The sequence below is a fragment of the Echinops telfairi genome, unplaced genomic scaffold (assembly GCF_000313985.2).
Source record: "Echinops telfairi isolate 266 unplaced genomic scaffold, ASM31398v2 ScPeMD7_5;HRSCAF=22, whole genome shotgun sequence".
Taxonomy (NCBI): Eukaryota; Metazoa; Chordata; class Mammalia; order Afrosoricida; family Tenrecidae; genus Echinops; species Echinops telfairi.
In genome coordinates this window covers 28,629,753-28,643,339 of record NW_022103901.1, presented here as the reverse complement: position 1 = coordinate 28,643,339, position 13,587 = coordinate 28,629,753, and the positions used below count along the sequence as shown (strand labels likewise).

At 46.0% G+C, this 13,587-nt stretch overlaps 1 protein-coding gene across 1 annotated transcript in view; it reads left to right on the top strand.

The window, feature by feature from the left end:
• The window catches only part of BMERB1 (bMERB domain containing 1), an 88,686-nt gene that overhangs the window by 45,340 nt on the left and 29,759 nt on the right, over nucleotides 1–13,587 (top strand). Inside the window, exon 2 of the mRNA XM_004705756.3 lies at nucleotides 9,536–9,659. Within this exon, the coding sequence (XP_004705813.1) occupies nucleotides 9,536–9,659 (124 nt within the window). The remainder of the gene's footprint in view (nucleotides 1–9,535; nucleotides 9,660–13,587) is intronic.

The following is a 13,587-nucleotide window of genomic DNA, read 5'->3' as shown; positions in this document are numbered from 1 at the left end:
GGATGACCCTCCCTGGGCTGCAGGGACCCCAGACGCCTCACTGCCTTAACCGCTGCCAGCACCACCAAGAACTGTATTCTTCTTCCCATTGTGGGGGTGAACAAGGAACTCCCCCAGAGAATTGTGGCGTGTATGGTTTTTTACAAAAAGGAAAACCCAATGAGGAACAATTGGTGATTTTTATGCAGAAACTAAATGATCCTTAATAAATACATATATTTTGAAATCAAAAAAAAAGAAGAAGAAGATGAGGATAGTGGTTGTGATCACTGACATGGGAGCCTTCCACACAGTCTCTCATTCCACTCTAACCTCCGGCAATGAGGAGCAGCAACCCTTTACCCCTATAAAGTAGGTGAGGTTGCATAAACCCTTTACCAGCCACACAGCTAATTCTCATCGAATGAATGAATTCTGCCAGCTAAACGTCATTAGCTCGCTGCTACAAGTGAGGAATCAGAGGCTTGGAAAAGTTAACTTGTCCAGGGCCACACAATCAGTAGTGGGTGGAGCTGATCTTTGAACTTGAGTGTTGACTTTCAGCCTAGTCTACTATGGTGATGTGGCTGCAGCTGCTGGCACTGAACTAGGGTGTGGCAAATGATGGTGCCCAGGAAACTGGAAGGCAAGCACCTTCCTTAGTCACCACCTCTTCACTGAATCTAGGCCCCACCTGCATGCTACAGTTTCTACCCCAGAGGATGATAGTCCCCCTCCAGGGCCCTCCACAGCAGAAGTAAAATGAGGCTTTCTGCTGTTGTAAAGATTTACAGCCTGGGAAACCCAAGGGGCCGTCTACCCTATCCTATATGGTCTCTATGGGTTGGAATCAGCTCTACAGCAGTGGGTTTGGGGTCTTCCACTATAGGATTATTTGACACTCATTTGCTCACTAAAAGCTGGGTGGTTTGTACCCACATGCTGCGGAGCAAGAGAAAGATTGGCCGCCTGCTTCTGTAAGGATTACAGCCTGAGAAACCCCATGGGGTCATTCTACATCCTTCTGACTCAATGGAAATGGGTTCGGTTTGCATTATGTAGACCCAGACCTCTGTGGGGTGGAAATAGTGAAGTGTCCGACTACTAAGTGGTTGGTGATTTGAACAAAGGCTGCCTCAGAACAGAGGCCTGGATATCTGCTCTGAAAGGTCACAATCATTGAAAATGATGTGTAACCCAATTTTATGGTTGGGGGGGGGGTGTCACCACAACATGAGGAACTGTAGTAAAGGGTCGCGGCATGAGGAAGGTTGAGAACCACTGTTCTATGGTCACCCCAAATCAACAGATACTCATCCTATGAGAGTGGTGTCTTCGGAAGCTTCATCTGTTGATGGGGCAGCACTCAAATTAAGGAGAAACAACGGCAAGCATCTGCTAATGCCTGGAACTTGGAATGTGGGGAGTAGGCATCTAGAGAAAATGGAACTAGTCCAAAATGAAATGGAATGCATGGACATCGGTATCCTCGGCATTGGCGAGCTGAAATGGTCTGGTATTGGCCATTTTTAATCAGAAAATCAGATGGTTTACCATGCTGGAAATAACACAATCAAGAGGAGTGGCTGACATCATTCGTTTGCAAAAAGGACATTGTAAAATCAGTCATGAAGTACAGTGCTGTCTGTGATAGGATTAGATCTATTTGCCTGCGAGGAAAGCAACACAACTATTATTCAACACAAAATCCAGTGGGGAAGAAATTGAAGAATTCTACCAATGACCAGTTGGAAATTGAGCAAACATGCGATGAAGATGCATTGATAATTGTTGGTGATTGGAATGCAAAAGTTGGGAACAAAGAGCAAGGAATAATAGTTGGAAATTATGGACTTGGTGGTAGAAACAAAGTTGGAGATCACATGATAGAATTTTGCAAGATCAACTTGTTCATAGCAAATACCCTTTTTCAACAACACAAAAGACAACTACATACATCAACTTCTCCAGATGGAACACATAGAAATCATATCGATGGCATCTGTGGAAGAGATGATGGAGAAGCTCAATATCAGCAGATAAAACCGGGCCAGGGGCTGACTGGAACAGACCATCAATTGCTCATATGCAAGTCCAGGTTAAAGCTGAAGGAAATTAAAACAAGTCCATGAGAGCCAAAATGCAAATTTGAGTCTATCTCACATGAATGTCAAGAACATCTCAAGAACAGATTTGATGCTAATGGCAAAAGACATGATGAGCTGTGGGAGGACATCAAGACCATCATTCATGAGGCAAACAGAAGGTCATTGAAAAGACAGGAAAGGAAGAAAAGATCAAAGTGAATGTCAGAAGAGCCTCTGAAGCTAGCTCTTAATCCTAGTAGTAGTGTGATAGTTGGCTCTTTGTGCCAACATGGCTCCCGTAGGGACATGTGGACGGAATTTAGCCTGTCGATCAGGTCACATTTGATTGGAGGACTACCAAGATAAATGGCTTTCCAAGACCAGCCTCCTCTCTTTCTCCCTGGTGATGGGACCAGCAAGTTGCTGCCTCAGCTAGTCCTTTGCCTCAGCCATGTGCTGTGCTACCTGTGGGCTGAGTCAACCCATCTCTAGAGCTTGGAGCTCCATAGGACCTGCTTCTCCACACTGCCAAGCTACTGGTCTCTGCTACACCTCGACTTCTCATCTTCCTGCTGTTGCCACCCCACCCTGCAGTGTCTGCTGCCTGTGGGATGTCTCTGCTCATCTTTCCTGAGGGCAGATTCCGATGTCTGCTTCCTTGACCTTGGACCACTTGCAGGCATGAGTTGAAGGACCTTCAGTATTTTACTGCCTCAGGAAAGTGAGTTGAACTGAGCCCTCTGTATTGCTGTGTGGACTAATTAGCTGTTGTATTCTTTCTCGCTACATAAATCTATCCTTTTATATGTATAATCATATGTGTCCTGGTTTTGTTTCTCTAGAGTCATGCCTAACACAAATAGCTAAAGCAAATGGAAGAACTGATGAAGTAAAAGAGTTGAATAGAAAATTTCAAAGGGCAGCTCGAGAAGACAAAGTTACATATTATAAGGAAATGTGCAAAGACCTAGAGAAATGTACAAAAAACAAAATGGAAGAAGATGCTCAGCATATCCTAAACTGAAAGAACTCAAGAAAAAATTCAAGCCTTGAGTTGCAGTTTTGAAAAGATTCTATGGGCAAAATATTGAACGCTGTGGGAAACATCAAAAGAACATGGAAAGTATACACAGAGTCACTGTACCAGAAAGAACTAGCCAACATTCTACCAGTTCGGAAGGAAGCGTATGAGCAAGAACCAATGATGCTGAAGGAAGAAGTTTGAGAGGCACTAAATGGATTAGCCAAAAACACAGCTCCAGGAATTGATGGAACACCAATGGAAATGTTTCAATACGCCGATGAAGCACTTCCTTCTCCGGGGGAGGGATTGGCATGTCTTGATTATATGTTCAAAGTACATAAGCCTAAAATAGATACCATGTATTGTGTACACTGGACTGAATGCTCTACATAGACCTCATCACTCTATCTTTATATGAGCCCTTTGAGGTAGATACTGCCATCATTTTCTGGGCTTCCCAGAGAAGGAAACTGAGACTCAGAGAGGTTAATTATGAATCACCTACAGAGGTTCTTAAAAATTCTGATTGCCAGGCCCTCTCTTAAGAGACTGTAAGTCAGTTAGTCCAGCATCAGTTTATGAGATGGAATTAAAAAGTAATAATTTACTTTTGCTGTAGTTATGACTACACAGCAGAAACACACCAATTCAAGACTTTCTAGATGTGCAAGTCAATGGACACGAGTCACATTCTCCGTCACACGACAGCCATACCCTTCTCTGCTGAGGTTCCTCCTCGATTAACATAAACTCACTGCCCTTCAGTTGCCCCTCTAGTCTTTTAAGTTGCGCTTGTCAACTGGATCCCATCAAGATGGACATTCAAAGAGACACAATGCACAAGGCAGGTTTTCTTTATTAGTTAAACTGTTGTTTGACTCATAAGATGTCAGGGGCATTTGTTGGGTTAAGGTTTCATGCTCAAAGATTATCTCAGGAGTCCATCCTGGGATTCCATGCAAACTTGAGATTCTGTTTATTTCCTCCATTTTGATAAGGATTCTTTTTTTTAAATCAATTTATTGGGGCGCATACAATTCATCACAATACATAGATCAATTGTGTAAAGCACATCTATACATTTGTTGCCCTCATTATTCCCAAAATTCGCTTTCCTCTTGGGTTCCCGGAATCAGCTCATTTTCCTTTTTTCCCCTCCCGCTCCCTTCCTCCTCCCCTCTCCCCCATGCACCCTTGATAATTTATAAATTATTATTATATCTTATATTACACTGCCCGGCGTCTCCCTTCACCCACCCCTCTGCTGCCTGTCCCCCAGAGAGGAGGTTATATGTAGCTCCCTGTGATCAATTCCCCCTTTCTACACCCCCCTTCCCTCCTGGTATAGCGATAAGGATTCTTCTATAGAACCTTTAATCAAAACATTCACTAATGGTAGCCAGAGACCATCCAATTCTCGTTTCATGGCAAAGGAGGCAATTTTTCCTGGAGGCGATTAGCCATAGATCACATCAGGGCGATGGGTTTTTCATGGTACCCAGGAAAGCCTAACTTTCCCGTGAGCACTTCTGAGAAACACTGGGTCTAGAGCAGTCATTCCAAACTCAGGCCATTTTGTTACTTGGTGGACATTTGGCACTGTCTCCAGCATTTGGGATGATCACATTTGTAGGCGTGCTCCTGGCATCCAGTAGGTGGAGGGAGGCCAGGGGTTCTGTTGAACTTCCATCCCACCATGAACAGGACACCTTCTCCTGCCCCACCCGTACCACAGAGGGTGCCCCTGTGCCAATAGCACTGAAGTGGAGAGATCTTGCTCTGGACAGTCTCAGAGGCTGCTGAGCAGGGTAAAATACAGTTCCAGAGCTCCTTCCTTGCTGTAAAGTAGGGCTTATTTCTGGTCCCCTTCTAAGATACCGAATTGGAAGTGCCCGCTCTTCAGTGCCTAAGTAAGGTAAAATACTTTGGGAAATTTTAAAATTCATGTAATTTGCACTGTTCAAAAATATCTTTGGATAAAAGAAATATAACTTGACCTACATATTTAGTACAACACAAATTTTAAATAAAGTCAGCATGCACTTCATCTCAGGATAGATTAAACTGCATTGAAATTTCCTGATGTTTTTATGGCAAGCAGGGTGCAGAGTGATGCTCTTGTTGCCAGGTGCCATCGAGCCGGCTCTGACCCATAGCAACCCTGTGCATAGCAACCCTGTGCATAGCAACCCTGTGCACACCTATTGTTCCCATGCTTAAGCCCACTGATGCAGTCACTGGGTCAATCCATCTTGTGGAGGGCCTTCCCCTCCTTTGCTGCCCCTTCACTTTGCCAAGTATGATATCATTCTCCAGGGACTAGTCTCTCCTGACAGTCTGTCCAACGTAAGATGAAATCTTGCCATCCTTGCCTCTAAGGAGCCCTCTGGCTTCACGTCTTTCAATACAGATCGGTTTGTCCACTTAGCAGTCCGTTGTACTTTTATTTTTATTTTATTTAAAAAAATTTTCCCCATAGTACTTTTAATATTCTTCTCCAGCACCACAATTCAAATGCATCGATCCTTCTTCAGTCTTCCTTATTCAATGTCCCACTTTCCCATGCAGATGAAGCTATGGAAAACACCATGACTTGGATCAGGAGCAACTCAGTCCTCAGAGTAACATCCTTGCTTTTCAATACTCTAAAGAGGTCTTATGCAGCAGATTGACCCAGTGCAAGGTGTCCTTTGGTTTCCTGGTTGCTACTTCCATGAGCATTGCTTTGTGGATCAAGTGAGGCAAAATCCTTGGCAACTTCCATCTTTTCTGTTTATCATATGTAACCTATTTGTCCAGCTGTGGAGTGCCCTAGATAGTCAATAAAACTCAAGTAAATGCCTTTCTATTGTTCTCTGCTTTTAGCCAAGATCTATCTGACGTCAGCTAAAATATTCCTTGTTCCATGTCCTCTTCTGGATCTGGAATGAATTTTTGGTGCTTTTCTGTTAATGTCCTGCTGCAGTCTTTGTTGAGTGAACTTCAGGAAAACTTTACTTGCACGTGTTATTGATGCTCTTGTTCAATAATCTCTACAATCTTTTTTTGGAATGGATGAAAATATGTATCTCTTCTAGTTAGTTGGCCATGTAGAGAGTTTCTTGGCATAGGTAAGGGAGTGCTTTTTGTGATTTATCAGCTTGTTGCAATATTTCAATTGGTATTTTGTCAATTACTGCATATGTATATATAATTTTGAAAATTTAACTATGGATAGATTACATTCTGAAATGGTAACATTTGGCATCTATTGGGGGTAAACAAACTATTTCATTTCATTATTTTTCCCATGCCTTTTAAGTTTTAAAAACATTGCTTGAAATAGTAAAATTACATGTGCAGACCATTGTATATGAGGTGGTTTCCAACAGTTCAGGGAAAGTAGAGGTCAAAGAGAAGTGCTCCCCACCCCCCCCAAAGATTTTGTAAGCTTTCTAGTCCTTCGTTTGAACAGCAAGCTCTGGGTTCCACACTCTTTTTCTCACAACTCCCAATTTACAGATAAGAAAACTGAGCTTGAGAGAGGTTACTGTAAGTCTTTCTTTTTCAAGGCTACATCTACATTTTAACAAGATTCCCAGGGAATTCTTACAGATGCTGAGGATCTTGTTAAACTTGGGTTTGATTCAGTGTATCCGAGGAAGAAAATGCAAGTGGTCAGCAGAAGGCCAGGCCAGAATGAACTGGACAATAGTTTGAAGTCACGTTCTTGAGGCCATTGTTGATTGTCTACCCTCCTGTTACTTTTGTGACCTTGTGTAAGGCAGATGTGAATAGGAAAACAGAAACTCGGAGTTGCTGGAAATGGTGTTCAAGGTCACACTGCAGTCAGGTTTGGAGGCAAGTCAATGTCCTCAGCTGCAAACCCTTCCTTTCAGGGGTGGTGGTGAGGAGAAAGACTTAAGGTATGGAAGGCACTGTGTGGGGAAGGTACCCTCACTCTCAGGACGCTGAGCATCGTCCTTCACAAGGATGGCTGGCGAATGGAGTAGCCTGGAGCCTGTGAGTTAAAAGAAGTTACTTCTTCAGGAGAAACGGTGACTCATTAAATGCCACTGACTGGTTCCCATTACATTCTCGTTAGCGCAAGACATCAAGATAATTGGTAAATCCCACAATAGGATGTTTGGGGGTTGAAATGAGTTTCTTTCTTACGTGAATGATTGCCGATCATAAAAGCCTGGGGTGCCACCCATCTGAAATGCATCAGGATGTTCAGTCCTCACAATAGGACTTGGCCATGTTTTCTGCTATTTAAGGCTGTAGGAGTCCTGGGGGCACAATGGCCATGACTCAGCTGCTGACAGAAAGGTCAAGGGTTTGAGTCCCCCAGCTTCTCCGCAGGAGGGAGAGGCGGGCCGTCCACTTCTGTTGAAACCCTCCGGAGAAATTCCACTCTGCACCGGAAGGTCGCTGTGATTGGAATGAACTTGGTGGCACTCAGAGCAGGGCAAGTGTGGCCCCATCAGAGTTGGGCACAGCAGTCTGACCTTGAGGGACCCCAAGGTAGCCTCCATGACCAGAAGTCCCATTCTCCAAATCTCATGATCCTGGTTTTTGTTTCCTTCCCAATGTCCCTGCTTTCAGGGAAGGGAAATGTGGTGTTACTGGTGGCACTGACCGCTACAGTGCCTGGTAATGCACCAAGCCTTGACACAGGAAGAGGTTTTTAAAATTTTGTTAGAATATCATTATTAAATTTATCAAAATGAAGCTGTTTTTCAACATATCCTCCATCTAAATCAGTGGTTCTCAATCTTCCTTATGCCGCAACCCTTTCATACAGTTCCTCATGTTGTGGTGACCCCCAACCATAACATTATTTTCGTTGCTACTTCATCACTGTCATTTTGCTACTGTGATGAATCAGGCGGCTCCTGTGAAAGAGTCATTCAACCCCCATTCGACCCTTTGGGGGGTCGCGACCCATAGGTTGAGGACCGCTGATCTAGAGCCTTGTACTTCTTTGGAAAAAAAAATATATTTTGAGTTGGGTGAAGGCTTACAGAGCAGGCAATCCGTTTCACGTTGAACAATTCACATTTATTTGCTCAGCGCATATTCATTTCAATCCCACAATGCAACACGACTGCCCCGCCTCCGCCCCGCGTTCCCCACTCCCGCTCCTCCTCCTGACCCTTCTGAACGCAGCCCTTTTGATCTCAAAAGGTTGGCTGGTTGGCCGGCTCGCCTATGGAGCGCTTACCTCCTTCGAGTTATTGTTCCCCTGGTAGATCTGTCGATTGTTTGGCTGAAAATTGAGGCATGGGGTGAGTTCAGTTTCCGATCTGAAAGGTGCGGTCTCGTAGTATCTATCCACCTGATAAGCCTGGTCGTTTTTAGGATTTTTGAGTTTTCGTCCGAATTTTTCCCTCACTCTATCCAGGATCTTCTCCTGTGATCCTTTCCAAATAAGTTGGTAGTGGTAGCTGGACACCGGACACTGATCACAGAGAAATGTTTAAAGATGTTTTATTTGGGAGAAACCTGTGTGTGTATGAATTGGAACCTGAGTCTCAAAACTTTTTTTTAACTTAGTAGCAAAAATTCATGGAAAAATTAAATGAAAATTTCCCATGAGCTTTTAAAAGCATTCTCATACATATATATGGGTATATGTAATGTATGATGTAATATGTATATACAGACATTGGAAGGATGTACACCAAGCTGTTACTACATATGTGGTATTATGTGTAGGGGCATTCACATAGTACATAGGTAGATACATACATGCCCATAATGACCCCATAGGGCAGAGTAGAACTGCCCCTGTGGGTTTCCGCGATGACAACTCTTCATGGGAGTGCAAAGCCTTGTCTTTGTCCAGTTGCTGTGGATCAGAATTGATTCAAAGCCAGTGAGCTCATTTTTGTTTTGTATACCTGTATATGCACTTACGTCTTGTCTATATCTATGGCAATGGTTCCTCTATGGTACATACCAACATGTGAGTATTTATATATGTCATGTTTGTATCGCTGTCTGTGTGGTAGGCGTGTATGTGTGTGTAAAGACTGGGAGATAATTCTTACTATGTTCTCATAAAATAATCATTGTAAGCATTTCTTCTGTCTAAAGTTGGGAGTGGTCTTGGAGGATCGACGGGGCTCAGTGGCTGTGATCCGTCCCAGGGAGCAGAAGTTCGGGCGCTGGGCCCAGCAGGAACGGACTCACTAAACCCTGAACAGGTTGCTCTGAGCTCACCTCAACCTCCACCTGCGATCTTGACAGGCTTTCCGTGGGAAACATGCTTTCTGGTTTCCAAAACGCCCACTCACAACCACATATTTTCAACACAGGCCAGGCTCCGTGGACCGTGGCGGTCAGTGGAGGGACTCTTTCCCAAGCATGCATAGTGCAATGGCCCACGGAGATTCTTGGTTTACCTGGCCTGGTGGTAGCCACGTGATCTTGACCCCTGGCCTCTGTGTCTCCCACACAGATCAACTGGACATCATCTCCATGGCTGAGACGACCATGATGCCAGAGGAGATCGAGCTTGAGATGGCGAAAATCCAGCGTCTTCGAGAAGTCTTGGTTCGGAGGGAGTCGGAGCTCCGGTTCATGTGAGTGATGGAGTTTGGGGGAAGTGATGGAAGGGGTTGGGAAGAGGGAGGGCACCAGGGCACCTGACATTTATTGATCACCTATTGGATGCCAAGCCCTGGGGCAAAGGCATTATGTACTTCTTGTTTTCCTCATTCCGCGGGTACCATGATCTTCAGTTTTAAATAAGACATGGAGGCTGGATTGAGTCTAGGTTGGTCTGACCCCGAAGCCCAAGCTCTCTGCCCATAGGAGAGTGGGGAAGACAACAGAGAGACCAGAGAGAGCTGGGGAGATGGAGGCAGTGCCCTGTGCTGAGGTCCTTTGGGTCCAGGTAAATGTGTAATCCAAAACAGAAACAGAGGCTTCACCAGCACTCCAGGAGCCCTGGTGGCGCAGTGGTTGAACAGGCAGCTGTTGACTGAAGGTCAGCATCTGGGAAACACCAATGAAGTTCCACAAGAGAAAAATCCGCTTCCAGATACAGATCACAGCCACAGAAACGCTCGGAGAGGTCTGCCCGGCACACGGGTGGCTGTGAGTTGGAACTGAGCTGGCAGCACCCAATAAAAACAAAGGATGGCTTAGTGAGTAAGCTGCTAACACTACCTGTCAGCTCCTGGCCCCGTCTCCGCACAAAACAGCAGCAATGGCACACCTTCCAGGTACTCACTAATCACGGCGTTCTGTCAGCGCTCTGAGGCTGGTCACCGGCTGCCAGCCCATTCAGCAGATGAAGAGACTGAAGCGCAGAGAAGTTAAGCAACCTGCCCAAGGCCTCCCAGCCAGAACATCGGAAGTTAAGATTCAGACTAGGTCTCCCTGCTCTCAAAACCCATAGCTTTGTGTTTGTTTTTGTTGTTGTTTGAGGGGTAGTGGTGATTGCAGTGGAAATATACATAACAAAACATTCAATAATCCAACCATTGACGATGGGGACACTTCACAGACATGGATGACATCCCTCATGGTGTGCGACCATGCTCCCTGCCCTTCTTCAACTCGTTCCATCTCCATTAACAATACCCGCCCCCACCTTACCCTTTCCTCCCGCCTCTTCTAACCACAATAATCTTTAGTTTCTATCTATTTGTTGATTTCATACAACGGACTTATTTTGCCCTGCTTTCAAAATTCCCCCGTGCATCAGAACATCATTTGTATTTACAGCCGGGCAACATTCCAGTATATAGCCCAGCCTCAACCCCAACCCCAGGTCATCTCTAGTTCATATTTTGTTTATCCAGTCGTATGAGCATTTCCATTAAACCCATCTTCTTCCTATGACCTATGACCTCTATGGTCACCTCAACACATGGGCTCTGAGGAACAGCTTCCATTTATTCTCTTTACAGATGCCAGGCCCTGTGCTAAATGTCCTGTCTCTGCATTCCTTTTTCATTCTCTCAGAAGTCCTCAGGGAAGGTTCTAGAATATCCCCACTTTACAGATAAGAAAACTCCTTTCATAGAAGGTGGGGTAGAAAGGGGGAACCGATTACAAGGATCTACATATAGCCCCCTCCCTGGGAGATGGACAATAGAAAAGGGGGTGAAGGGAGACATTGGACAGTGTAAGACACCACAAAATAATAATAATTTATAAATTATCAAGGGTTCATGAGGGATGGGGGCGCAGGGAGGGATGGGGAAAATGAGGAGCTGATACAAAGGGCTCAAGTAGAAAGCAAATGTTTTGAGAATGATGATGGCAACAAATGTACAAATGTGCTTGACACAATGGATGGATGGATGGATTGTGATAAGATTTGTGCAAGCCCCCAATAAAAAGATTTTTTTAAAGGTAAACAAAAAGAAGGAAACCTCCCCTCTTTGGGAATAAGCTCACCTTGCCTGTATGAGTGTTTGGATACAGTCCCACATTCCCATTGTTTACAAACAAAGACGGAGCGTTCGGGCTGCTCTAAAGGTCTAGAGCCCCTTCAGCCCTTCAGGGGCTCTGGGGGAGCCCCACATTGGCTTTGCTGCCAAGAGAAAGGGGCGATGGCTGTTGCTTTGTGTTCGCATCGGTTTGCATGATGTGTGCGCATCTGTGTGTGTGTCTGTGAGCAGTTCCCGTGGCATCTAGCACGTACCTGGTTCATGAACCCCAAAGACTCCGGGAGTCCATTCAGACTCGGTGACCCTGGAGGCCAAAGTGGAGCTGTCCCCATCGAGCTGCCAAGGCTGTGATCTTCATGGAAGTCCACTGTTTATCTCTCTCCCACAGAGGGGCTGGGGGCTCAAATCGCCAGCCTTTTAGACAGAAGCTAAGTGCTTAACCACTGCACGGCCATGACTCCTGCCGGGCACCTAGTGAATGTTTAATTATAAAAGCAAAACCAAACAAACTGTCGTTGTCGTCGTCAACCCAATGGGTTCAGAGTAGAACTAGACTCCACAGAGCTTTCAATGGCTGATTTTTTGGGGGGAGGGGTAGATTGCCAGGACTTTATTCCAAGGCACCTCTGAGTGGACTCAACCCTCTCACCTTTTGCTTAGTAGTCCATTGCATTATCCAGTGGCGGCACCTAAAAACGCAAATAATAGCAACAGTTGATATTTTTGAACCTCTAACTCGAGGGCCTGGTGGTAGTTGTGGATTAGGCATTGGGTGGCTAACTCAAGGTCAGTGGTTCAAACCTACCAGCCACTCCAAGTGAGAAAGATGAGACTGTCGCCCCTGTAAAGGGTTCCAGTCTCAGAAACCCTATATACAGTCCCTACGAGTCAGAATCAACTTCATGGAGACTGGGAGCCAGGGAGATCTGGGCCCGGCACTGCCCAGAGCACTCGGCCTGTGATCTCATTGACACTTCCCACCGAGCCCAGGAGTCCCACCCCTTGTGGACAGATAATGAAGGTGGACACAGATTGATGCAAAGCCCAGGCTGGGCAGCCACGTGAATAAATCAAATGAAGTTCTTTTCTCTCAAGGATACAGAAGGGAATCCGAGCAATTGGGATCCAGAGAAGAGCGCAGTGACATTTCCCGGAGGAGGGGGCCAGCTTTCAGGGCCTCGGAAGTCTCAGACAGCCATGGAGCGCAATGGGGGCCCTCCGCCCAGCTTGGAGACACACTGGGGACAGTCTCATCTGGCCGGGCGCACCCACCTCCTCAATCTCGGAGATATACAATGCACTCGAGGCTGGCCAGCAGCACCCTCAGACCCAGACAGACCACGCTTTCACCATTCTCAGCCTCCCAGGCTAGTGGCCCTCGGGCCCGCGTGCGTGCTTGAATTCACATTCCCAGCTGTCTGTTCCTCCGAGTTATATTCTTATGTAGCTGTAGGGCTTATTCTGCAGATGGGTCCCTTTCTACTGTAGAAGGGGGCTGGGAGTGGGGTGGTGTTGGAGATCAAGAAATTTGCCCCAGGTTATATTTGAGACGACCTAGCCGTGTCAGAACTGGAAGCTGACTTCAGGGAGAGTCCACTTGCTAGTGAATGAATGGGGGGAAGGAGAGACAGGGAGGGTAGGAAGAGAGCTTTGAATCCATCCACCAAGACAGTGCCTTATAGAATGTCAACCCCCCTCTCCCCCAAGGCGGGGACCTTCTCTTGCCTTGCTTACCACCACATCCTCCTTCCCAGCATCTTGAACTTGGCCTGGCCCCGCTTCCTAATACTGTGTATGCTTCAGAGCTGAGAGGGAGGCAGAATTCAGACCAGTTAAGCATGTGCAGGCAGCTTAAAGGCGAGCAGTGCCGCAGCCCTTGGCTGCCTGCATCCCTGTGGCCAGAGCGGTGATGAACAGGGAAGATTGGTTCTGTCACATCTGCTCCCAAGTAATCCCGTTATAGCCAGCAGCTCCCCCAGAGACCCTGTGAGTCAGATGAGAGTGTCCTCATTCTTTCACGCTTTCCTGCTGTGTGGACCCCCGAAAGGGCAGGCTCCGCGGCTGTCCATTCCCCGCCTCCACTCAACACCCCCAACATTTATAACGA